At 45.7% G+C, this 24,228-nt stretch overlaps 1 protein-coding gene across 1 annotated transcript in view; it reads left to right on the forward strand.

Moving 5' to 3' along the window:
- Positions 1-22,855, forward strand: part of LOC144179404 (uridine phosphorylase 1-like) — a 49,843-nt gene extending 26,988 nt beyond the window's left edge. The window contains exons 5-8 of the mRNA XM_077707749.1: positions 9,873-9,943; positions 13,283-13,424; positions 16,849-16,995; positions 22,046-22,855. Coding sequence (XP_077563875.1) covers positions 9,873-9,943; positions 13,283-13,424; positions 16,849-16,995; positions 22,046-22,197 — 512 coding nt within the window. The 3' untranslated portion in view covers positions 22,198-22,855. The remainder of the gene's footprint in view (positions 1-9,872; positions 9,944-13,282; positions 13,425-16,848; positions 16,996-22,045) is intronic.
- The last annotated feature ends 1,373 nt before the right edge of the window (positions 22,856-24,228 follow it).

Genomic DNA, 24,228 nt, shown 5'->3' on the forward strand with positions numbered 1-24,228 from the left:
AATGCTTTACTGGTCACGAAACTTCGGCGCTCGTTTCATATAGGGACCGCGCGCGCCACTACAGGCGCCACCGCCACGAAGGTCATCCAGCCACCGCTTTCGCGGCGTATTGGCCGGCTCTTAGCGTGCAAACGCTCGCTGCTTTTGGTGTCTGCGCGCTGATTAAGTGTGTTTTTTTTTTCGTAGTAGTTAGCGATGATAAGTCCAGTCATCACCTGCCTGCAATGGGGTTTTATTTTTCGTAGTAAATTACCGTAGACTTCGGCCGCGAACGGCAACGGCTTCTGCGTGCTCTGGCACAAGTGCTGCGCCGTCGTGTTTTCGGATTTTAAATGCAGAGCATTTCAGTAACTCACGATGTCACCCGCGTTGGCGTCCGTAGTCCGCGTCCGCATCGCTCCCCCTACACTATATAAAGAAATAATACTTGCCGGCGCCAGGTTTCGATCCTACGACTCTGCGGGCGGAACGCAAGGTGCACGGTACTCTACCAACTGAGCCACAAAGCCGACACAGAACAAGAAGGTTACGAACGTGCCTTATATCCTTGACTCATTCAACCGTCGGCCAGAGGTGCGCCCTCTCCCCCGCGTCCTCCTCGCCTTCTCTCCGCTCGCAACGCCCTCTCTCACCGCGTTCGGTTCGGGCGCACAACAGGTGGGGACGTGCGCAACACCCTCTCTCGCCGCGTTAGGTTCGCGCGCAAGAACAGGTGCGGCGCTCGCATCGCGCTCTCTCGCCGCGGTCGGTTCGCGCTTAAACCACATATGTCGTTTAAGCGCGCTGCGGTCGCTAACATCTGTGGCGTGATCGTGACGTCAGCATCACGCGTTCGCGTGGTGGCGATTTCGGCGCTATAACACTCTCTCGCGAGGGGCATTGGATTGGATTCGATTGGATTGGCTTGGATTGGCTTGGATTTGGATTGGATTGGATTAAAGTGGATTGTGTTGGATTGTGTTGCGTCATAGCCGCGCCACGTTGCGTCATAGCCGCTCCACGTTGCGTCATAGCCGCTCCACGTTGCGTCATAGCCGCGGCAGGGGGTTCACGGCACGTTTCACCATCGACTTCATCGGCAATGTCTACGCTGGAAGACAACAATTACAACAACAACAACCAATACGTAATCCATACGACTTGCAGGCGCGCCCCCCCCCCCCGCAGAAATGCTCTGCATTTGATCGTGCCCCTCGCGAGGGGGATGTTTTTTAAATCTCTACTTCTTCTTTTCTTAAAACAAAATTTGCAAATACCACACATACGGTAGCTGCGTAGTCACGGACTGCTGCGGGCCTATCGATAATACAATAAAAAAAACTGAAAGAAACCAAGTACGCGTCGTTCAGACTACGCTTAATGAATCCGTTGATTTCTCTGGAATGCACAGAACACTAAAAGAGATAGCCAAATAGTACTGTCGTCTCAATGAGTCGGTACATACTTGAGAACATATAAAAACGCTGCAGAAACGCGAAAGATCAAAACACGAAGAGATATATGTTGCACCATGTGCCTTTTCGCTTCCACGCTTTGCAATCCTTGAAAAAAAAAAGGAAGCGAAAAAAGAACAATAAAACTGATTTTACCACACGCAACAAAAATTCAATGTTACGAAGGGAGACAAAAGAGCGTGGTCCAGGGTACAAAAATTTATTTTTTCGCGCTGCGATGTGGAGCACACGGAGGAAACAGAATATTGCCACGCAGCCAAGAACGACGCAAAGCTTTTCTGAACGCAGCGAGCTAGCGAACTCCTGTTCTACAGAAGACTAGAATGAAACACAAACGTCGAAGAAGCAGTCCGCAGTGTTACGTGCACAGATGAACGTCAACTAAAGCGAGTTGCACGGCGTTTGCTATGCATGCATTACTCTCAGAACGTTATTAATTTCAGATACATGGAAATAAGATCGGGAATATTGTCGAAGAAACAAAAAATCAAGTTAGCGACAAGGTGGCACCCTTTCCATATCAAACAATATTGTCCGACGGGACGTACAACAAAAAGAGCAAACGGGTTGAAACGCCAGATGAAAAACTGGAATCGGCCACGCGCGGTTACAAAACAAACAAAACGAACCATAAGGGATAATTCACGGAAATATGAAAAGTAATAGCACAAGGACGGCCCACAGCTTTTTTACACGCGAGCTGAGCCCTACATAATACAAGATTGCAAACAGGTAATAAAGCACTGCTACAACCTGACTGATATGACAAAAATCCGCTTTTAAGTTAGCCTTCTACAATTCTAGGTCCATGATGCTCTCAAAAGGGTACATTGCTTTTTCTATTCTCACACACAGTGCATTTCCTCACACTGTCATACATTTGTAATCGAAGCTGAAATCTCCCATTGCTTGCTTTGGAATGGCGCGCCTCCATTTCTCACGCAGCTGCCCGTCGCTCGGTCAAGAGAACAAGGAAACATTTTCTGTGGTATCGTTGTAAGGAACGACATCCCGGGACGCAACACATGTTCGGCATCGTCGTTGCACTACTTAAGTCGCATCACAAAAGCGCGAAATGCACGTTACATTTTTTTCCCCCGCACAAAACACACACAACTCGCCGCGGCTCCGCCGTTCGAGCCAGCGCATCGCCGCCCGAGAAGTGACCTCAGTGAGAGGGTGTCGCCACCGCGCGGCGGCCAAACGCAGCATATGAAGCTCTCCCATTGAGTTACGGAGCAGTTTCGTGACCTGTAAAGCATTGAAGGACTCTGGTAATACGCACAGGGTGTTATGCGTGCGACGGTCTCTAATTGCAGAAGGGCCATGGCTCATGCAGTTTTAAAGGATTGTGCAGTATTGTGGGGTGGCACTGCACCCCTAATAAATTTATGTGATTGCTAGAAATATTTTATATGTGCAATTTGTTTTACCCTGCTTTTATTTGTTGAGTTCCTAACTGTGCATAATTATCTTACGTCTGCAAGACGTGGGCAGTACATTTCATGAACTTGTGCATTTCTAAAGCGCTAATTATTTTATGTTAATGGGTAACCAGCGTTCCAATGAACTGTGCACTTTTAAAATGATCGCGCGATAAAGTGTGCCATGTGTTGCTTTTCTTAGAACTACGTACGGTTGCGAATGTTGATGCTTTTCGCTGACTTGAGTGAAGTTTTTAAAACGTATCGTGTGTGTTGCGGGAATTAGTGCACTGCAAGGGCCCGGGCCAGGTAGCACGCATTTTCTCAGGCCCGGGCCAGGCTCGGGCTTCAACAAAAATATTTTGGGACGAGCTTGCCCGAGCGCATGTATGCAGTGTCTTCGTGATGGTTGATGCCAAAAAGTTTCCCCATTGATCATTTAGCTTAAATGCAAAACAAAAAAATCAAAGTGCGAGGTCACTGCGGCGCCGTTAAAAATATCTTTCGCTGATACTATACTCAAAAAGTATTTTCTATGTCAGGATATATATATATATATATATATATATATATATATATATATATATATATATTTTTTTGAGTCAGTAAGAAAGTGGGGAAAAAATGCCCGCCGGGTGGGATCCAAACCCACGACCTCCAGAATACCGGTCTGGTGCGCACCAGACCGGTATTCTAGAGGTCGTGGGTTCGGATCCCACCCGGCGGGCATTTTTTCACCACTTTCTTTGTGACTCAAAAAATTCATCTGTTTCTATGACCCACCACAACCTCCCCTTTGCTTTCCGAGGTTTTCTTGACTGCCAACCCTTATTTTCTATATATATATATATATATATATATATATATATATATATAGTAAGGAAATGAGGGGCTCGTTGAGGAAATACAGAAACATAGGTCGGCAGTCTACAACGCCAAAGGAGGCATAGGGGTGCTGTTAGGCTCTATTTTTTACTACGGTTAATGAAGTTAAGATTTTTTTTTAATATAAGGAAGAAAGAAAGAAAGAAAAACACGCGCCCAGAGTGGTCCCCACTCTGGGCGCGTGTTTTTTTTTTCTTTCTTCCTTATATTAACAAAAAAATCTTAACCTCATTAACCGTAGTAAAAAATAGAGCCTAACAACAAACACCCCTATGCCTCCTTTGGCGTTGTAGACTGCCGACCTATGTTTCTGTATATATATATATATATATATATATATATATATATATATATATATATATATATATATATATATATATATATATATATATATATATATATATATATATATATATATATATATATATATATATATATATGTGTGTGTGTGTGTGTGTGTGTTTGTGTGTTGTAAGTTTAAGAAAATTAAATGCGATATATCTGTATATATACTCGCTCTAGGTTGAAAAGGCCAATTTTTTTCGGGCTCATACTCTGTCGGACGCGGGCTGATATTTAGAAACAGTCTGGCGGGCTCAGGCTTATTTAAATTTGTGTGTGTGTGTGCAGGCACACTTGCACACACACACACGCAGGCACGCACGTACACGCACGCACGTGCGAACACACACGCACACACACGCGCGCACACATGCACATACACACGCGAACACACATACAAGCACGCATGCACGCACGGACGCACACACGCGCGCGCACACGCACGCGCAATAAAATTATGTTTATTGAATAAATAAAATGATCACGCAATAAAATTATGCCGTGTGACTTGGTGCTTTTCCGAGAATTGCGGTTGCGAATCCTGGATTTGTGCTCTTTCCGTTGACTTAACTGAAGTTTTAAGACATCTGTCATGTCTGCTGCATGGGTCAAATTTTAAAAAAGGAAATCGGGAAACGTTTGCGTACGCACGCCGCAGTTTGCTCGGTATGCAGATCTTGATAGAATAATCAGCAAGAAAATAAAGAAAAAAAATCAGAAGTGGCGTATGCTGGCCAGCCTAAAGCACGCCACTATTTCCTCAGTTGACACAATACGATAGCGAAATCATCAAACAACGAAGGAAAAAATATCGGCATAATAACGAGCTCGATCGCTAAAGCACGGCGCGGTCTGCTCGGTTGGCTAAATGGGATGAAGAAATGAGCAAACAGTAAATACACGACGTAGCTACCTTTCCCATAAAAACCCTGGTACATTAATAGCATTATCAACGGCTTTTACACGAAAAAAGAACTGTAGCCCCTGGGAGAATGCCCCAACGCACGCCTACCCGCCGCTACCCGAGGCGAAAAAGCGCTCGGGCGGGGCACGCGAGCGCCACCGCGCGGGGTTGACACGAAGTGCCTCACTCGGCGGCGGCCGCTTTTTCCACTACGCAAGTATTCTAGTTCACTCTAACGTGCGTAGCAAGCAGAACGCGGAACCTAGCTAGTGGAACCTTTCCTTGCTGTTGCCGCGTGATTTTTCATACGCCGCCAGGAGGCGGCGGTTTTCTGCAGTAGTTGTAGAATTTCATTTGTTATCGAAAAACCAAGCATACATGGATTTTTAATAAGGGAACACTGTAAATATCCCTTGTGTACTAATTTCCTGTCTTATTTTTGCGTAATGTCTTGTTCTTGTTCAACAAAGTTGACAAGTACGAACATATAAACCGGGCTTAGACGTTTACATTTGGCTGTGAGTATATAAGACTGTTCCGCAGTATCAATTGTACTTCGGCCGGGCGGCTGAATCGAGTTACAGACAGACAGACAGACAGACATACAGACAGAAAGACATACAGACAGACCAAAATTTCTGGGTTTAAGTAGCCCAAGAAAGACTGTCATCTTTAAAAACGTGCGACCGCCGAGCAAAGGTTTATTGACCCGGTAAATGTTCAGGACAAGCATAACTCGTTCTAATCAAGCCGTTCCCAAACTGTTCTGGATGAGCAGAGCCTGTCCTGCAGAGTAGGCTGTTCCTTTGCGGGTCTCCTACCAGATGGAAGCACTTAACGATTTTGTTTTTTTCCTATGGCAGGAACACAGTTTTTGAATGAAAAGGTGGTGTCTGGTGGCGACGATGCATGCATAGATTGCCCGGCAACCCCACAAATAACGGTTTCATCGTGGTCACTTTCGTTTCATGAAGATGGTTAAAATACCGATGCTTATCTTATTATCGGCAGTGCAGAAAACAGCGATGACGTTAAACTGAGTGGTTCCTCTCGTAATGTTGATGATATCTCCGAAACGAACAATGCAGGTTCTGGTCAGCCGCTCTGTCTCATTTGACGCTTTGAAATTCACAACACCTTCCTAAGCTGTAGTAAAGTACTGAAGGATGTAACGCGGTTCTTTCGAGCCTGCACGTCCTGAAGCGGTTTGCAGCTGCGAAGTACTGGCGACTCCGTCGTGCAAAATAGGTGTAACCTGACCTCTCTTTTTCTATCTCTTTCTGCACTTTTTTATACCGTAATGCAGGAAATACGTTTTAGCCGTCTTGCACTCGTATGCACCGACGCCGTATCAGACAGCCGAATTCAAGAGCTGCTAGGTTCACCATTGTAACAGATGATAGAGCGATGAGTGGCCTGAATTTCCCGGCGAATCGAATTGAGCTGCATTATATAGAACTTTTAATATTTTGCTGAACAACAACTCTGACGAACGCGCATTCTTCTCACTCTCCCTGTGTCACTAAGTGTTGATAAACAAGGTTTTATGAGGAAACTGGCCGCGAAATTCAATCCATACGATTAACGAACAGGCTTCAGTGAGGCGGCGCCCCCTGAGGTCGGAGAGCGGATACGCCTGACAACTGGTGTGTCTACGTGTTCCCAGAGGGCACAGCCCGTTGAAACGGGATCCAGTTAGCGAGCCCCTAAAGCCTGGCACACGCCTTGAAGCCGCGCATTGACGATGCGCTCACAGCAGGATTGCGGCTTCGCGATGACCATTATACGCCTCGAGATTCGCGATCGCTGCGCCGCCTGCCGCCGCTTCTCCACGGCGTTTGCGGGATTAGCGCTGCGTGGCTGATAGGTGGTCATGCAGTGTTTTGGTTTTCTTTCGCTTCTCTTTGCCTTTCCGCGCTCTAAACAACTTGTTATGGTGACGTCTGTAAGCTAACTGCACGTTTAGGGCACTTAAAAAAAAACAGCTGCGTCTTGGTAGAGCGCTCTCACGCCAACAAGAGCTACCCGGGGAGGCGGTTCTGTGCGCTTCTTGGCCGCTCTTGCGGGCGTCTGCGATGGCAGCAGCATCGAACACGTCAGCACAAGTGAATTATATTTTTTGTCGCCTCGTTTAGACCTGATATTGGCACTGTAAGAGGTTGGTTCGTTTTGCAGCGCAGACAACAAATGCGGCTTTATTTCGAATATGTACGTCGTAGAAAAATGTTTCAGGGACGTGATAACCCAATAGCTGACAAAAACTTGTGCCTTTTATGGGAATATAAGCCACGCGAAAATGTTAAGTACAGAAAAGAAAATGTTAAGTCAGGTATGTGCCCACTCATGCCTTATAGTAAGAACCAAGGTATATGTTAATGAAACCACGGGAAAATGAATCATCTGCAAGTAAGGAATAAATAGAATAGTCGTACGGGAATGAAAAAAAAAAAAAAACGAGTGCAGCTTCTGAAGTGCTAAAGACGTTTGTTTGAGCAAGGTGGGATTCACCAGACCAACTAGATGCGAAATGCACTGATATTTCGGTAGACATGGGGGGGGGGGGGGGGCTGAGGAGGAGGACGCTCAACTATCCTTGTTTACAAATGCGGAGCGAAATCAACGACTGAACGTTTTAGTAATCACACACACAAGCTGCGTGTTCACTTTTCGTTTGTTTTTTGCCTTCAAGGAACGGCTGATCACTCGGCGAACGCATTTTTTGAAGAATACAGGGTAGGCAGTTCACAAGCGATACGAAGTGTCGTTGGAAGAGTTGATTGATTGATTGCAGGGTTTAACGCGCTGACGCAACGGAGACGATGAGGCACGCCGTAGTGGAGGGCTCCGGATTAATTTTGGCCACCTAGAGCCTTAACGCGCGCCGAAATCTCGTACACACAGGCTCGTTGGAAGAGTGTCGTATCTGATAAGGGTCTCCGATTTCGGTTTATGCTAGATTCTGCAGTCTCCCTGTGTCATGACTCATATGACGGTGTTTCGAAGAAGAGTTTGGTCACGGACGCGGATTACTGTATAAGCCCATCTTCGCGCTTCTCGTGGAGGATAAATGTAACAGATGAATCTTTGCGAGCGCTCACCTCGGGACAAGACGACCCAGCATTAAATTTGTCGTCGTGTGCTGACTCCAGAGTGTAATTTTGCATTATTCATCGTACTTCTTTGGTACAATGTTTGCGAAATTTATGCAGCATTGGCTTGTTCATGGAACTGATCAATATCTGATATGTGATATTGGCAGGCGTAACTTGCGTGCTGTCAGGTATGAGTGCTCCGCTAGATTTTGTAAGTGTACAAAGTCGATTTACATCATAGTGTGTATGGCCGCAACATGACCATCGGAGGAAACACTGCTTACGGAGACACAGTCACTAAATTTCAGGGCAGCGGAATTGCAATCAGCTGCATGCAAATGCTGGCTTCGGGACGCCGGCCTGTGACACACGCCCGGCGCTCATATAGATCTCACTAAGATCGCGTCATAAACGTTTATACGCTCGTGAACATACCACGCTTGCAAACAGAGTGCCTGCTCCACGTTATTCGGTATTTCGAACGCGGACAAACGGTAAATCGCTGTCTTGAACGAGCCCCAAAAGCAACGGCGACAGGGGGGAGCGGGCCGGGGACTCCCGCGCCTGCTTTCGAAACGGGCCGCTAGGGGGATTTCAGTGGCGCCCCTACAGGCCGCGCTCGAGGCGTATAAGGTAGAGATGATCATTACACTTACATGACCGAATGTTGGGAGACACACTTGCGAGCTTCTCAAACGGGTTACTTAATGCTGACAAAGGTTGGGGGATAAATTTCGCTGGTGATTATGATACTCCCTAATGCGATATTTGGACACAGCAGCTGTGAGCTGGGGCAGAACCTTCCTCCATGGGCAGAACTCGTCGGTTCTCGACGGCAGCGATGATGAGCCTCTGCGGCGGCGGCGCGAAGTGCGCCCCCGCGCCCGTGGCCTCCGCGATTTGCTGCCGGCGGCGCGCCGCCGTAGCCGATCGCGGAGGCCACGCCGCGCCTTGGGCGGGGAACGCACACCATCGTCACGCGCACGCCCGCCTCACGTTGTCTCTAGCGTCGCGCACACGAGCGTGTCGTGCGGGCACAGCGTACTGCCCCCTCTCCCCCACCGCACACTTTCGGAGAGCGCTCGCACCGCCACGGCGAACCGCCCTCCCCTCACAAGTCAGAGTTAATTGTACAAAAAAAAAAAAAGCGAGATCCGCTCCACCCATTCTACTTGGTTATCTTGGTTCAAACACAGATGTTACAGCGTGGTGTACATGTAGATAGCATCAGAGCAGCATGTAGAATGCCCTTTTGGACTGTCGCTGTAACATTATATGACCATATTACGGTTGAGGAAGGGCTCATTTATAAATTGGAATTTCCAAATTCAAACGGATCAGTGAATTCCCTTCATTTCGCCTACGTTTACGCTTTCCGGAAAGAGGTCATTGCTGTCTGATAACAACCGCCGAAATATTTGAAACAAGGCTCTACGCTGTCTCACATTATGCCGTAAGAAAAATAATTATGTTGAGCAAACACTACAATGTGAGATGGAACAACAGATGGTCGACAGACTTATTGAATAGACACCGCACGGCGGTACGAGCAACATACGAAGTCCAGTGCTTGTTGATGAGCTGAAAATACCCGATAACAATAAAATCAGTTTTTCGGCACGGGATAGGGGCAAATGGAAATTGTTGGGGGAGACCTTTCTCGTGCACACATCGGACGTGTGGTAACAATGGTTATAGTAAAATTTATCGCACTGTCCTACATCAAACTTGCCAGTGATCTGAGGCAGGCGAAACATTCTTTTCATTGCAGGCCTTCCTCCCGGGTCCGTAGTCGTCAGTACGTCAGCTGTTAATGGTCTTCTGAAAGAAGAAGTCGAAATCGTAAGTCTACTTCACAGCTCGACACTCAGAAAAAACGTCTCCAGAATGGCACTTTAACATTTCGTGGTGCAGGAACTGGAATGGGTACATGCAGTTTAAGCTCGTAATGAACTTTTTTTCAAGAACCAGTATATGCTACATAGGTAACCATAAACGATGTGAGCCGCAGTGCGCAGGTGACATTCGTGCTAGGAAATCCATCTTTGGTTGTAGCTGCCATCGGTACGGCGAGTGGTGTTGCAGCGCGGGACTTTGGAAGTCGAACTTGGATTCATTGCGAGAAAGTTTCATCCGGACGGCTTTTATTTTATCAATAATAGATGTGTACTTGCCCGTCCATCCGTCTCACAGAGTGGCTCCCAAAAGACCTTAAAGGCAATAGGGGTCGGCCGAGGACTCGATCGAAAGATGAGATGCGATAATTCGGGGGAAAAGCACTGAGTCAGCTACCACTCGATAGGCGCGGCTGGAGATATTTGGGAGAGGCTTTCGTGCTGCTGTGCACACAACCAGGCTGATGATGATGAGAGAGATAGAAGCCTCTTTAATAGGCAGGCGAGGCCAGCCAGGCTAGGCGCCCGACTTGCTACACCAAAAGGTGGTGAAAGGGCGATGAAAACGTACGAAAAGATCTCTCAGACGTGAATGCTCAAACACGAAACGCACACTGAAAGCCCATACACAATCAGCGGATATAGTCATTTGCCCGAGAGTTCATGGCACACTGTCAAGTCCAGTGTTCCGGAGGGATGTTAAGAGCGCCTTCGCTGCGCGACATGCCATGCTTCGAAGAGAGGAATTCCTCGTTACCTGTGGCCGCAGTATTCCAAAGCCGTGCTCCCATGTCTTTGATCAGGTAAACACTATGAGATGCCTCATTTTAGCGCTTCGCGGCAGGCGAGCAATCGTTAGTGCTGCCTTAGCGACCCTACCGCCAAGGTAATCTGTCTAACGAAAATAAAGAATGTATGGTCAACCACTTTGTTACCGTCGAAGAACATCACCTTGTTTAAATAGCACGTGATTCTCCATGCTCTGATATCGCTCCTTTTACAATTTGAAAACGGCCCCATAAAATGCGCAAAACGTTCAATAAAAGCGTATACAGCCGCGAACACATTTAGTATAATAAGTTATTTGAGGTTAGTTCTGTCAGCATCCGCTAGGCTGCCTTTTGTCGACCTCAGTCGAAGCCGGTGTTCGTTGCCTATTGCATCCTAATCACCGCCATGATTTGTCATGTCTGCAGCGGGCACAACATTATGTCAAACTTTTCCAGGAACTGGGCTGCAACAAGATTACGGAGTGCGTTAAACCCCTGGTCACTAAATTATCGGGCGGCAAACTGCGCAGGGCAAATGTGGTAGACTGCTTACCTCCACTCCGTCTCTTAGCAGTACTTTGGCTCTCTCTCTCTTAGCAAGTCAATCAGGAGTGAAAGACTAATCACTTAGTGTATGTTCATGCCATAACGTAGGGTCACAGTTTTCTTAGTGGAAGTAAGGTGAAAAGGAAGAGAAACCGTTCCGTCCAAGGAGTACGCTTGTTTACCTAGCAAGAAACCTAACATGTGTGAGCACCAATGGTTTGGCGTAGGGATTGTCGGCACACCGTTGGCATAGAGATTGTCGGCATTAGCATTCCACATGGTGCAACGCGCCGGCTATGTTCTTCCAATTGCCTTATGCACAAATAAGAGAGTGCTCTGGTCGCAGGGGCTTAAGAGAACCGGAGCTGACAAGTACCGAAACATGAACTTTCTCCCTTGCATTTAAGCTTTAAGGAAACGTGACACATTCGGTGCACCTCTGCGCAATTCCCTTTTATGCGGTAGCAGTGCATTAAGTCTGTCTGTCTCACGGGAAACTGTTTCGCGACTTCGCCGTGCCCAAAGCAGGAACATGCAGTTGGTCCCTTATGTGTGTTCTCATTAAGATTGCGCTCGTTAGTATCCTATCGAGTCAGTGTTCGAACTCGTACTTTACGGGTACTTACACCCCCGTTATCTTAGTATAGCAAATTGCCTACGGGCCTAATCAATGTTTATATTCTGCCGTCCGGAGGCAAAATGTCTTTGTTGGCCTTACCACTTATATAGCCACCTATTACGTGTGTCATTCAAAGTGTTGTAGTTCTTATCGCCCCAGTACATCAAGGTCTTTCTACGCTTTTTATATGAAGGTTTTTATTGCAGCGTCTTCTTATTACGTCAGCAAGTGATGTCCTGTCAAGCTGCATCGATACAGCGGTTTCGTTGTCTTTTTTCACTTCTGGGAAAGTATACGCTAAACATAAAGCAGTTTGATTGTTTGATTGATTTCTTAATTGATTTATTGATTGTTTGATTAATCGATAGATTGATTGAATATTCGATTGATTGATACTTTTCTTGGAGTGTAAAAGGGTTGAAAGTTGGGCGATTTGGTAATGATCAATTTAAAAAAAACCAAGTGCGCGCAAATTAACGGGGACAAGAACACGTGAAGACAGCACAAGCGCAGCAACGGCAACGGGCGCAAACATGCGAAAGTACAAGTAGGGCTAGCACTGGTTATTTCCAGCAATTTCACTACGGAAGCAGGCTGCACTTTAATGCTATATGGTTTGCCGAAGTTTCCAAATGTACTAAATGGAGATGATTGTTTGAATTGGACGGCCGCACTCTTACTATGAAAACCATGATGCGTGTTCATTGCTAGTCGCAGATATCTGCTGCAATGATTACTGCTGCAGATCCCAATTCAAACCATTTAGGATCACAGAATCTGACAGCAGATCCCAATTCAAACCATTTAGGACCACCGAATCTGACAGATATGCACTAACGCCACGTGGTATTATAGAAGATATACTTAATAAGAATTAATGTAACGGAACAAACAGAGCGGCTAAACCTTTACAAAAACTAAAATTCTAATTAGTTAGGTCAATATTACAATGAAGAATTTATGTTTAGGCACTACTATATTCGCTTTCATCCACAAACAACACGGCGGCTGTGTGTTCTATGGTGTGATAAGGTAAATGGAGGTGTGCTACTTTGTTTAAATGTAGAAGTGTTCAGAAATTATTTTACTTTTTTGGACTTTCGCTTTGTTTATTGTTTAGCTGTGCCCCGAGACAGCAGCTCTCAACGGAGCGACTTCATGGGCTTTATTCATTGTGTTGACGTTTCATCAACACCGTGGAGTTGGAGAGCTGTCAAAATTGAAGGTTACGGATAGGGACAGAGTTAGTACATCAATGCTCAACACGACGGCCATCGGATTCAATAATTGTTGGAATGGTTGTCTAACGTGTCGCGCCTGTACTTCAACAAAATTCTTCTTTTGACTGCAGCACATCTTGGGCAAAGTTGTTCAGCGACCGTGCGTGCTGGACGCACAGCTGGCAGAAGAGATAGTGGAGGTGGGACGTGAGTGCCTGCCTGAATGCAAAGTCGTCGCAGGAAAAACGCTAAGCACCAACGATTTTTACGAAGGTGAGTGCGGTGGTCTTCTTTCATTGAAATGCAATTTAGTAACTCTCATTTGTTATGATAACCCCCTTACCCGCTTCAGACGAAATCTTTGCACTTTATCTGCCATTGTTTTGCTGTTAGACATATTCGGAATTATCGTTAGTACACGTTCCTGGTTTGCATCGCTATGACCGTTCGAATGTTTGACCAGCTTTGGGTATGCGCTGGGAAGCTCTCAGTTTTGATTGGTATGAAGTTGGACGCTGTATTGATAAAAATAGATCGCAAAAATGGAAACCGAGCCGACATGTGGAAAAAGAAGTACAGTGGTCAGTGGGCCTACACTGGTTCATTCGCTTCTGTAACCTCCTAATTAGGCTGCCGCTTTACAAGGGATACTGAAGTGCAGACTTGCATATGCTTTCTGGCAGTACCGTTCATGGCGTAAGAGGGCGATGAAGCAGGTTGCAATAGCGTGCCTTTTTGGGTGACAAGTGGTGTGTTTCATCAGTCTCACTGCGTATCGTAGCTCATTTTTCATACAAAACTGTTATAGCAACCTGACTGCACTGGGTCTCGTCAACATAACTACGTAAACGACGTAACCGCTCCATTTAGCAAAGTGAAGTATTGGCGGTGAGCGCGACCATGGGCGGCGCTGCGAAGCGCGCCTCTGTGACGTGGGCTTAAGGACTCTCGCATTTGTCGTCTGCTTCACTCGGGCTCCCTCTCCCTGCTGTTTCATCGCGCTCGATTGACGTCTGATGCTTGTCCGCACCAGAATTGGCGTGTGCGTAACTTTTTTAGCACAATAAAACACTTAAAATAGCATACCCTAGCTAAATGCATGATTTAAAGTATAATTTTCGATACCGCTCCGGAAGAAACATGGCCAGCGTCGCCCCAATTCTTCCGAAGTCGCTCCTGTGGGCAGCGCGAAGAGTCGGAGTAAGCATCAGCTTCTGTGTTCAGCTATCTTAGGACAAAGGGAGCAGTCAGCTGCTAATAACCGACAACAGCTGGAGTGCCGTGTCAAAAAATACCAGGCCTTCGGAGCTGTCGGCTTTGGCAGGAGGCATTACGATTCCCTGTAATCATATGTAAGGTAAAACAGTTTTTTTCAAACTTGCCGATCAATCGAAAGTATTGTATAACATCACTTTACGCTGTCATGGCATGAACGTATGCCGACATGTATTATGGGCAGCAAAAACTGTAGGTTGAGCTCCAAATAACCCCCTGTGTGTATAGGCGCACGCTGGTTTTATGCCAGGCTTCTAACCAGTATAGAGGTTTATTGAGAAAAACGAGGGACATCTAAGATAAAGATAGAGTAACACTATGTTTGTTCAGACCTGGAGGGAAATTGGGTACATTTCCGACAGGCATATATTCCCAATAATCAGATGTGGGTTACAGTAAAACTGCACCCAAAAGGAGGAGTAACAGGAGGAACAGAGAATTTTATTTAACGGTAAAATCAATCTGGTAAGCGGGCCTGGTCCTCAGTCCAGGACAAGAGAGTGAGAACAATTTTCATCAGTTCATAGAACGCCATCCGAGTAGACCAGGATTTGTTCTTTAGGGCTGGAAAGGTTGTTAAACAATAAATAGCTCCTCGGTAATATAAATCGGTTTCAATTCTTGTAATATATGCACGTGCACTATTTATAGCGTTCTTTAGCGAGTATATCACACCTTCAACACCGTAATCATGTCATAATTGTTTTGGTTGAGAGTCAGTTGTTTATGATAACGATGGTTACGATAGAAATTCGGAGCACAAAACCCGCCTTCGAGTACTCTGGACAGCGTTGTCTGGGGCACGATCGCTGTGACGCAGCACAAACAGTCTCATTGTATTTGCATGTGAATAAACAATATACGCTGCGGATATGCACCTTCTTGCACGCAGCCATGACGAAAGCCAATTTGTGAAGAAGGGAATCTATGCCACACAGCAAAATATTCACACTATCTTTGTGAGTCTCCCAAACAGCCCCAAACCTACTAATAAGACGTCTGTGGCCGCGCAGAAAAATTAGTGCGTTGGGCACAGAAATAAGAAATGAACAAACATTCATCTGATACAACTCAAGAACAACGAAATAAATAGAAGAAAGCCGCTTTAGTTGCTGCTGTGCAATGCGCGTGTTTGGTACGTATTTGGTGTTTGCTGTTTGCTGTGCGTGTTTGGTGTTTGGTACCCGCTGCTTGGTACTTATACACTAGACTGTTGAGTCTTCGTAAGAGCAAAAAATACTGTATGAAAGCCAACGCATTGTGAATACTTATCGAAGAGGTCTGAGCGCCGAACCTCACGAATAAGCTAGAAAAAACGAGTTACACACCACCTTCTGACCGATTCTCTGAAGAAAGATGTTCTCTCTCCTCGTGTGTTTCAAACTTGTGGGGGATACAGCTTGACATTATTCAGATGTGTCAGAAGCTGGCAAACATAACTGAATTACTAGAAATAATGCACTTATGCACCAAAGCGGGTGATTTCTAGCACAGGCACTGCTGCCCCTCACAAGCGGGGTGTAGCAGACGACAGCGGCGTGAGTCCCTAAGCCGACGTCAGAGCCAGGGGGCGTCACTCAAACATCTGACCGCCAATATATTCAGTAACATAGTGGTCACCACGTCAACGTATTCATCGTACAAAATTGTTACAATTTTGGAAAGGAGGGTACTTCAACGCAACTTTGGGTTTCGGTTTGGCAGCACGTTTTCGCTAACGCATGCTGCGGCTGTAAGGGCTTTTATCGTACCGACTTGACGCAATAATAATTACACTAGAACGGTGTTCTGGCGAACTGTTTTGCCAAATATAGTGTTACGTGGCAACTTTCATGCGTAAAAAATCAACGCCCATGTGGTCTTGTGTAGAAGCAGTTAGCCATCAATGCCTTGATAGTAATGTTTTGTGCATTGATCAAAGAAATAAAGAGAACAGTGTGCTTTGAAAACACTGTGTGGGGGTGCCAGTTCAAACTTGAAAGTCCGAACTGATCGATCGATCGATCAATCAATCAATCAATCAATCAATCAATCAATCAATCAATCAATCAATCAATCAATCAATCAATCAATCAATCAATCAATCAATCAATCAATCAATCAATCAATCAATCAATCAATCAATCAATCAATCAATCAATCGATCGATCGATCGATCGACCGACCGACCGACCGACCGACCGACCGACCGACCGACCGACCGACCGACCGACCGAACCATTTTATTAGTTTCTAGAAATTATACAAGTATCTTTATACGGAGGTCCCAAGGACAGTGGATGTAGCAGGACGGTTTCCACAATATATTCTTTCACCGGTTTCGAATATATCTCTAACTGTTTCCCAGATATATTTGATTTGTATTTTTTATACTTGCATGATACAAACTAAACCGTTCTTTCCCCACTGCTTGTTCACGAAGGGCAAGGAAGGCTGGATGGTGCGTTTTGCGACTACACAGAGGAGCAGAAGTTCGAGTTCCTCGAGAAACTCCGGGCCGCGGGGGTGGTGAACATAGAGATGGAGTCATCGCAGTTTGCAGCTATGTGCCAGCACGCTGGAGTGAAAGGTTAGCCTGCCTTTTGCATCTTGTCAAGAGTGAAGGCGGGCTCGTGTGTAAAAAAAGAATGGACTGTGAATTATTACGTCCAGTGGACAACCCGCTTTCGCCGACCGCAAGTATTAGTGTGCCCGCCATTCCAATAACCTTATTTACAGTAATTTATAAATGACCAGAGCATCTCTCTGAATTCCAAGATAGCTCCGCCGGTCCCTTATATTTGTTTTAGAGCGTTTGCGAAAGAAATGATATCATGCATCCAGCTGAACTACAATTCGTTGCTCTAGGTAAGTGCGTTCCGTACTGCAGTTGGCGTGGAGCATACTGCCGCTTGAAAGGAATGTATATGAGCCATCTAAATATAATTGGTTTGTAGATTTGTATTTTGATTTTTCATAGTGTGTTATGGAGAGAAGTTCAACTACCATAATAACAATTGGCAGGGGCGCGCTCTATAGCAGGCCGTGAGAGAAGTGATTCCCTATTCCTCAAGGGTTGCATATTTTAATGCAGATGCTTTATATTTACTGAGACGATTTACTTGCGACAGGTTGTAATTACATGAATTGGTTGCAACACTGGTCCTTTGTAATTGCAATTAGTGGGAAGAAAGCGCATCATATTAAATCAGCAAATTTTTATTGGTGCAAGATATAAATTTTTACCACTATTAGAAATGGTAGCTCGTGCTGTATAAGCACCTGGGCGCCAGTGATGGTAAGAACGGTGCTTCTGCAATATGTAGTAACAACTATCGGAATCAGAATGCAGACTTTTAACACAGCTAAGACACACTAGAAACTGCTTGTGAAAGCTTTTTACAGTTTAAATTGTAAAGAAAATATGAATCGTGTGTGGTGTGCCCATTAGATATATAAAGTAACATTTTATGTAGGGAAGATAGCTTGGATTCTGTGAAGAGTTTCATCTTAAAGGTTTCAGCAAAAGTTTTGAACTGACAATTGGTGGTTATAATATTTATGGTACAATTATCTGGAAGAATAATCAGTGCAATAAGAGATATTTCCGGCTTCTAGCTTTCCTACATCAAAAGTTAAGACAGTCGAAACTACGTGGTAAATAAAAAGACGCGAACTTTAGCTCCATATTTCCAACGATCAAAATTCGGCTTGAAGAATGGTTAAGCCAAAACAGCTAGGAGCGTACGACAATGCTTATTGCACTCCTACCGTCCTTTGTATCGTGTTTGTCTAAAGGTGTAATTAGTGAGTCAGCATTGTTTTCAAGAACATGATACATATTTTGCAAAATGAGTTGTACATAGTATTTGAAATTATGATGTCTCAGTAGCAACATTTTATTTGGCAGAGCAGCCCTAGTCCTGTCCACTTCTTTCTTATTGTGCCCCTGTTAGTTCGCGCTGTTCCCCAAAATGGAGAGAAAGAGACATCTTTAATGAGTACTGGTGAGGTAGATTTGAGATTTTCACGCTGCAGTACACACCTCCGCCAGTTGTCCTGATACAAGTGAAAATAATCTATTTCTTTAGGTGATAAGGCGCCTTAACCGGAGTAGACCGAGGTAAATTGTGACCCACCAAGACAGTTTCGTGGTTAAGGCGTTGCGCAGATCGCCCAATTGCAAAGCACGCCCGTTCGATTCCAAACGCTGCGGACGATTTTCTGGTTGAAATGAAAAGTAAAAACACCGATACGGGGAGATTTCGGGGTATCTCAAAATATTATCAGGGGATCAGAAGTAGCCCGGAGCTCTCCACTACAGCGCGCCTCATAGCCTTTGTGTAGCTTTGACGCATGTAACATGCATTTTATGCGTTATGTAAATGGAGGAACGGAGTACGTCCACCAAGTTCGAGTAAATCTGCTTGCACACCTTTCCAGCTAGTGTGCAGCGCCGAAAATGGTGAGGCGGATCGATTTTGTTTCTGCTTTGTATCAGGGTGATGGCAGTGGTCATCTCCCCGATGAAACTGATGCATCTGCATAACATTTCTTTTCAAACTTTAACTCTGCTGTTAGTGCCAGGCTCAAATATATTTCAGTGTGAATAACAGGTGGCGAATGTTTCGCGTTATACATTCCTCTGCTTATCCTTAATAAGCGCTCACGTCCAACTTAAGCCACCCCAACATCTAATACCAGAAGGCTTTAAACCTTGGCTCGACACGGCCAGTTGCGCTCTCCTTTTCGCCATCTATACCTACACCTTTAAACTTATTTATTAAACGGTCTCATACGATAGATACCCTTCTCGTACTACCAAGGTACAGAAGGTAGGAGACAATTCTACATTGGCATCACTAATTTTAAAACATTTTTTATTGCAGCTACACTGCGCTTGGCGATGCTTGAGTCCCATGGAATTGAAACTCTATCTGCCACATGCAAAACGTTCCTGAATACCTGCCCTGCGACCTGCTTGGCTTGCCTCTATTCCTCACATAAGAGTAGCAACTGCGGTCCCTAGAGAAGCCCGCATTACATCACTTTTTTCGTCCAGAAGGGGGGGCTTGTCATTTTTCATAGAAATTACTTTTCTCTCTACATTCATATAAAGACAAGTTCGCCTAGGTTTTGCTTAGCTTGCTTCAACTATCACCGATACGCCTTGAAATGGTCTGCTTTGATAAATACCGTTGTCTTCACGTCTCCTGCCAGCTTACTCCTACCAGCTTACTAACAATCCATTTATATCATGCATTTGCCAGGCAGAGCTAAGCACAGACAGCGTATGCCTGGATATTTCTGTCCGTTATCTTGCGTAAGCTGCTTTGCGTGTGTTTGCCGTGGACAGTCAATACACCGGGCAGCTTGCTAAGCATCTTCACCCCGACTCAAGAGCTGAACCGCAAATAAAGACGCGCGCAGGTGTAACCTCCGCATTCACTGTCCTGTGCTGGCTCTGTAGGCGCCAATGTTTTGTCGACTTACTCGGTTTCCAGATGCCCAGAGGGAACGCGTCCGCTCTGGTCCGTATCACTCGCAGTCCTGCGTACAGAGCGTCATCTGGTTGCTGGCCGATAGGCTGATTTGATTTTGCTGTGATGTATACTGACCAGCCGCTACTTCGTTTAGTATTACAGCTGGCAAGTTCTGCGGTGTATTGGCAATCAACCAAAGGAAAGCTGCTGGTGAGGCAAAGTGAAGCGACTTAGTACTAATCTGTCACTTTTAGGGGCCACTGGAGCCAATTTCCTTTTGAGTGGCATCATTCCCCGATGTTACCAGACATCACTGGGGGCGAATCTGCCACACGCGCCAACACTTGCCGACATTTGCGTTGGCTATCACCCAAAGAAAGATGGTGAATGTAAATATTTTTCAAGTCCTCGGCTCTCGTTGGTTTTTGCCACGGTGTAAGATGTACTTTTATATGTGGACACAGCGGCCCAAAAAGCTGTGAAATCAAGTCGGTGGTGCCGCGCGTAGAACATTAATTGAAAGGACAGCAGAACTAATAACTGAGCTTCGCAGCGTCCTAGGATTCAGGTGGCGTCATGCACCAACAGCTGTCCGAAACGAGGAGTTCGCAGGCACCCGCGGCATGTAGACAAATCAACGGTGTTTGTGGAGCTCACCGTGCGAGCTCGCACAACGCGATCATAACGCGTGATTTCCTGCACTCTTAAAACAGCTGCGAGAGTACGATCGTTATAAGTTCGTTTAGACCCGCGCCGAAGAACCCCTGATCATCGGGCACCGCAGCGACTTGGACAACATCGCTTCGTCTCGGCTTCTTTGTGTGTGGACTTACCCGAGTTGTGCAATGTCATTGACGGCGATGAAACATCTGCGTATTCGCCGTTATAGTGTAATCCATTCCAGCAACTCAGGTACCTTGCTTGTATTTCGTGGTGCTGTACTGCCAGGGACGTTTCCTATTGGCCGCTGCTAGTAGGACTAGCTGGGGTGCTGTAGCCAATGGTAAAATCGACGGCACTGCATCGTTTCCCAGCGCGCACCTCTTCGACGTTCAGTAGTACTGTCCCTCCAAGCTCGAAAAGTACCGTTTCGCTCACCCCCACTCTCACAGAAATGCTGACTGCAAGCACTATCATTTGCTGTTGGGGACTGCTGCAGAGCACGCATTCGATTCGTCTAGTGTCGCAGGGAACGTTAAATAATGTCACATTTTCTTGCCAGCTGCGCGTACCGACGTTGCAGTACGTCTTCTAGAAAGCATTTTCACCAGATTTTTTCGTCGCACAAGTACTAAGTCTCGCTTGTGTGGGTGCTCAGCTGATAGCGCGGCACACATTCATTTCAGGTTAGTGTTTTATGCCTTCTTTTTAATGTTACAGATTCAAACCACGTGCCAAGAACACGTTGAAGCACTTCCTTATGCGCTAATGCTTTCGCGCGGCCTCCTCCATATTGTTAACTGCTCCATTGGCCGGCGGAAACCCAGAGATCTTCGACGTAGATAGTTGCGAAACTCCGCCTAAAAAACTACATGGGAGTTCTTGTCCCAATAAATTGACGCAAATTTGAACACAACTTTGAAAACTACGCTGCATATCAGGACCGAAAACAGATGAAAGAATGTCGATTCAGCAGCCACTGGGTCGGCGTGTACCTTTGGCGTCACTGGAACCGATTAGCGCGATTGGTCCCACCCGATGAAAGCTGCCACCCAAAAACAAGGCTATGCTCTTGTAGCCGTGTCTGTTTTTTCGTTTTGCTGTACCACATGAAAGCTGAGGTGTATTTTACCTTTTTGTAACTGTGTTTTATATTTCTTTTATTGTCACTTCTGACGTCGTGTAGATCGTACTACGAAATCCCTATCCTACATATATTTTTTATTAAAACTGGCTTTGGAATCGAAATCTCTGTCAATGTATTCTGAGAGGCTAGTTCCTCGAAAATAATGTATATAGTGTTCATATTCCCTATGGGCTAAAGGTTGCGGGGCCTTTATTGGGTATCGTAATAATGGCCGGCGTGAATATGCTTATAACAGCTTTGTTCACCTTTTGGTGTAACTACTTGCAGAATGGAAAAGTTTTTGTTTTGTGACGCTCATAGCTCTAAAGTTCTGTACCAGAAATGGGCGTTCCTATGTATTTACAACGCAGGTGCTGTGCTGTGCGCCACCATCCTGGACAGGACTAAAGGAGACCAGGTCGATACACCCAAGCATGTCGTGGCCGAATGGCAGAGGCGGCCGCAGGAGCTCGCTATTCGCTTCATGGCCCGAAGGCTGGGCACTCCGGTGTTCGGTCTTTAAATTACTTTTGCTGGTACGGCCCAGAGGAATAGTTAGACTTTTTGAATGCAGCTACAGTCTCTGTGCTGCCAAGTAAAACTTCACTAGTGATATTGTGCACCAAAACGACGTATTTATGCTATTTATGTAATATTATTCACGCTGCTGCTGTAATGTGACATTGTTATGGCAGGTGATCGTTGTTGGCTGGTCGTACACAAAAGTGAGATTATTTATTCATAACAGAAATATCCTTTCTGTCTGAACAAGCATTACGTCTAGCCCTGTGGTGGTTGAAGAAATTGTAATCTTTTGAAGTGTGGAGAGTGATGCCTTGCGCTTTTCGAACGCAGCAATGGTGCCATCCTAAGAGTGCCGAATGCCAAAGCGAGATTACCGGAAAGTAAGTTATCCAGTAGCGAATCCTGTATTGTTCCTGACTTTTGCAAAGAGTTAAGCATTGTGCTGCAAAGAAGGTTACAAAGATCAGACGCTTGCATTTAAGCACACAACTTGAAGTTAGTGAACTTTAAACTGTGTAACCAGATTTTGTCACAATAAAAAATCCTTGTCCGTTCTCGCATCGTTTGCGAATGATGACCTTTCGGAATGGTTGCCGATTCTGCGTGTCTGAGAGATTGCTACATATTCCAACAGTAGTCCCTTAAATTAACCGTTACACTTCCAAGGTACGAACCTGGGTGGTGAATATAACCAATGAGAACAGCGCTTAGAATAAATTAAAGAAGCGGGTCATCGTAAGTCCGGGGGACGTATCAGCGGGGTTCGACTGTACTAGTAAAATCCTTCGGTGTGTCTCAGCCGCTAAGCCGATAGGCTACTGAGCCGAGGAACGCGAGATCGATTCACGGCAGCATGGGCCGCTTTTCAGAGGGAAGCGAAAAATGATAACGGTCATATGTCGATATTTTGGCGCATGCTAAAGATGCCCGAGCTGTTAAAATTAATCCCGAGCCTCTACTACGTGCTCCTCGTATCTCAAGTGTAGCTCCCGCGTTTAAAACCCGCGTATGAAATATTTTGTAAGCTTGAGAAAATTGTATTAGTATATTGCAATTACAGTAAAAGCTCGTTAACTCGAACTGGAAGGGGCCATATAATTGTTTAAATTAAGCGGAGTTCGAATTAGCGGGTGGGTGCTAGAATGAATGGACATCGCGCCACACTGCGCGGGCAGAACACAAAGAAGCCACCTCTGGAGGAGCTGCTGCGCGTTTGCGGCAGGTGATTTGGCATGTAATGACGCTGTTTATGCTCGAAAACACATTGATTTGCACGGCAGAATCTAGGCAATCTAAAGTAAAAGTATTCGTCCGCTGAGGAAGTTAAATCAGGTCTGGCAGCAGCGTAGCGTGCGTGTTACGCTGTTGTTTCTTTTTTTTCTTTGTTTTGCACCTCTAATAAATTTGGTTTCGTTTGGATTTGCAACATATTGTAATCCCTCTGGGCCGGCATCTTCTGTGGGGAGCTATGGAAAACAGGGGCTTCCAGTTTGAATTAACCGTTCTGGATACCGACGCGTTCGAATTACCGGCGAGTTTTCCCGTAGTGAAAAAATATTCAGGGCTTTGCCGGGACCTGGGCGCCAGTTCGAATAACCTGTAAGTTCCAATTAACGAGCTTTTAATATATAAACATGTGGTTCGTTAATCGGTTAAACGTTTTTATGCAGTCTATTTACCCTGAAATCTGTTTCCTTTAGGGACGGCCCGTTGGTCACAGGTTTCTTTACAGGCCGGTTGAAATGACGATTGAAATGCACAGAAACCAGTGATTAGGGCCCGTATTCACGAGCAGTGGGTTACCAACGCCCCTAGCCACTGAATAAACTTAGGAGCCTTCCCTACCTAATCACAGCGTTTGCAAGTCAGCGCTCACTAGGTCCTAACCAATCAAAACCATATTCGAGCCTCCAGTCAGGTGGGCTGACTAAGTTGACGAGCGTAAGACGCAACTGTTACGTATTCGCGAAAAACGGTGCATGCGCTTTTGAGATGTACGGTCTCTGTCAAAATTTTGTGGGCCAAGCTG

The sequence above is a fragment of the Haemaphysalis longicornis genome, unplaced genomic scaffold, assembly GCF_048455015.1.
Source record: "Haemaphysalis longicornis isolate Haplotype H1 unplaced genomic scaffold, Haemaphysalis longicornis Haplotype H1 scaffold_4, whole genome shotgun sequence".
Lineage (NCBI taxonomy): Eukaryota > Metazoa > Arthropoda > Arachnida > Ixodida > Ixodidae > Haemaphysalis > Haemaphysalis longicornis.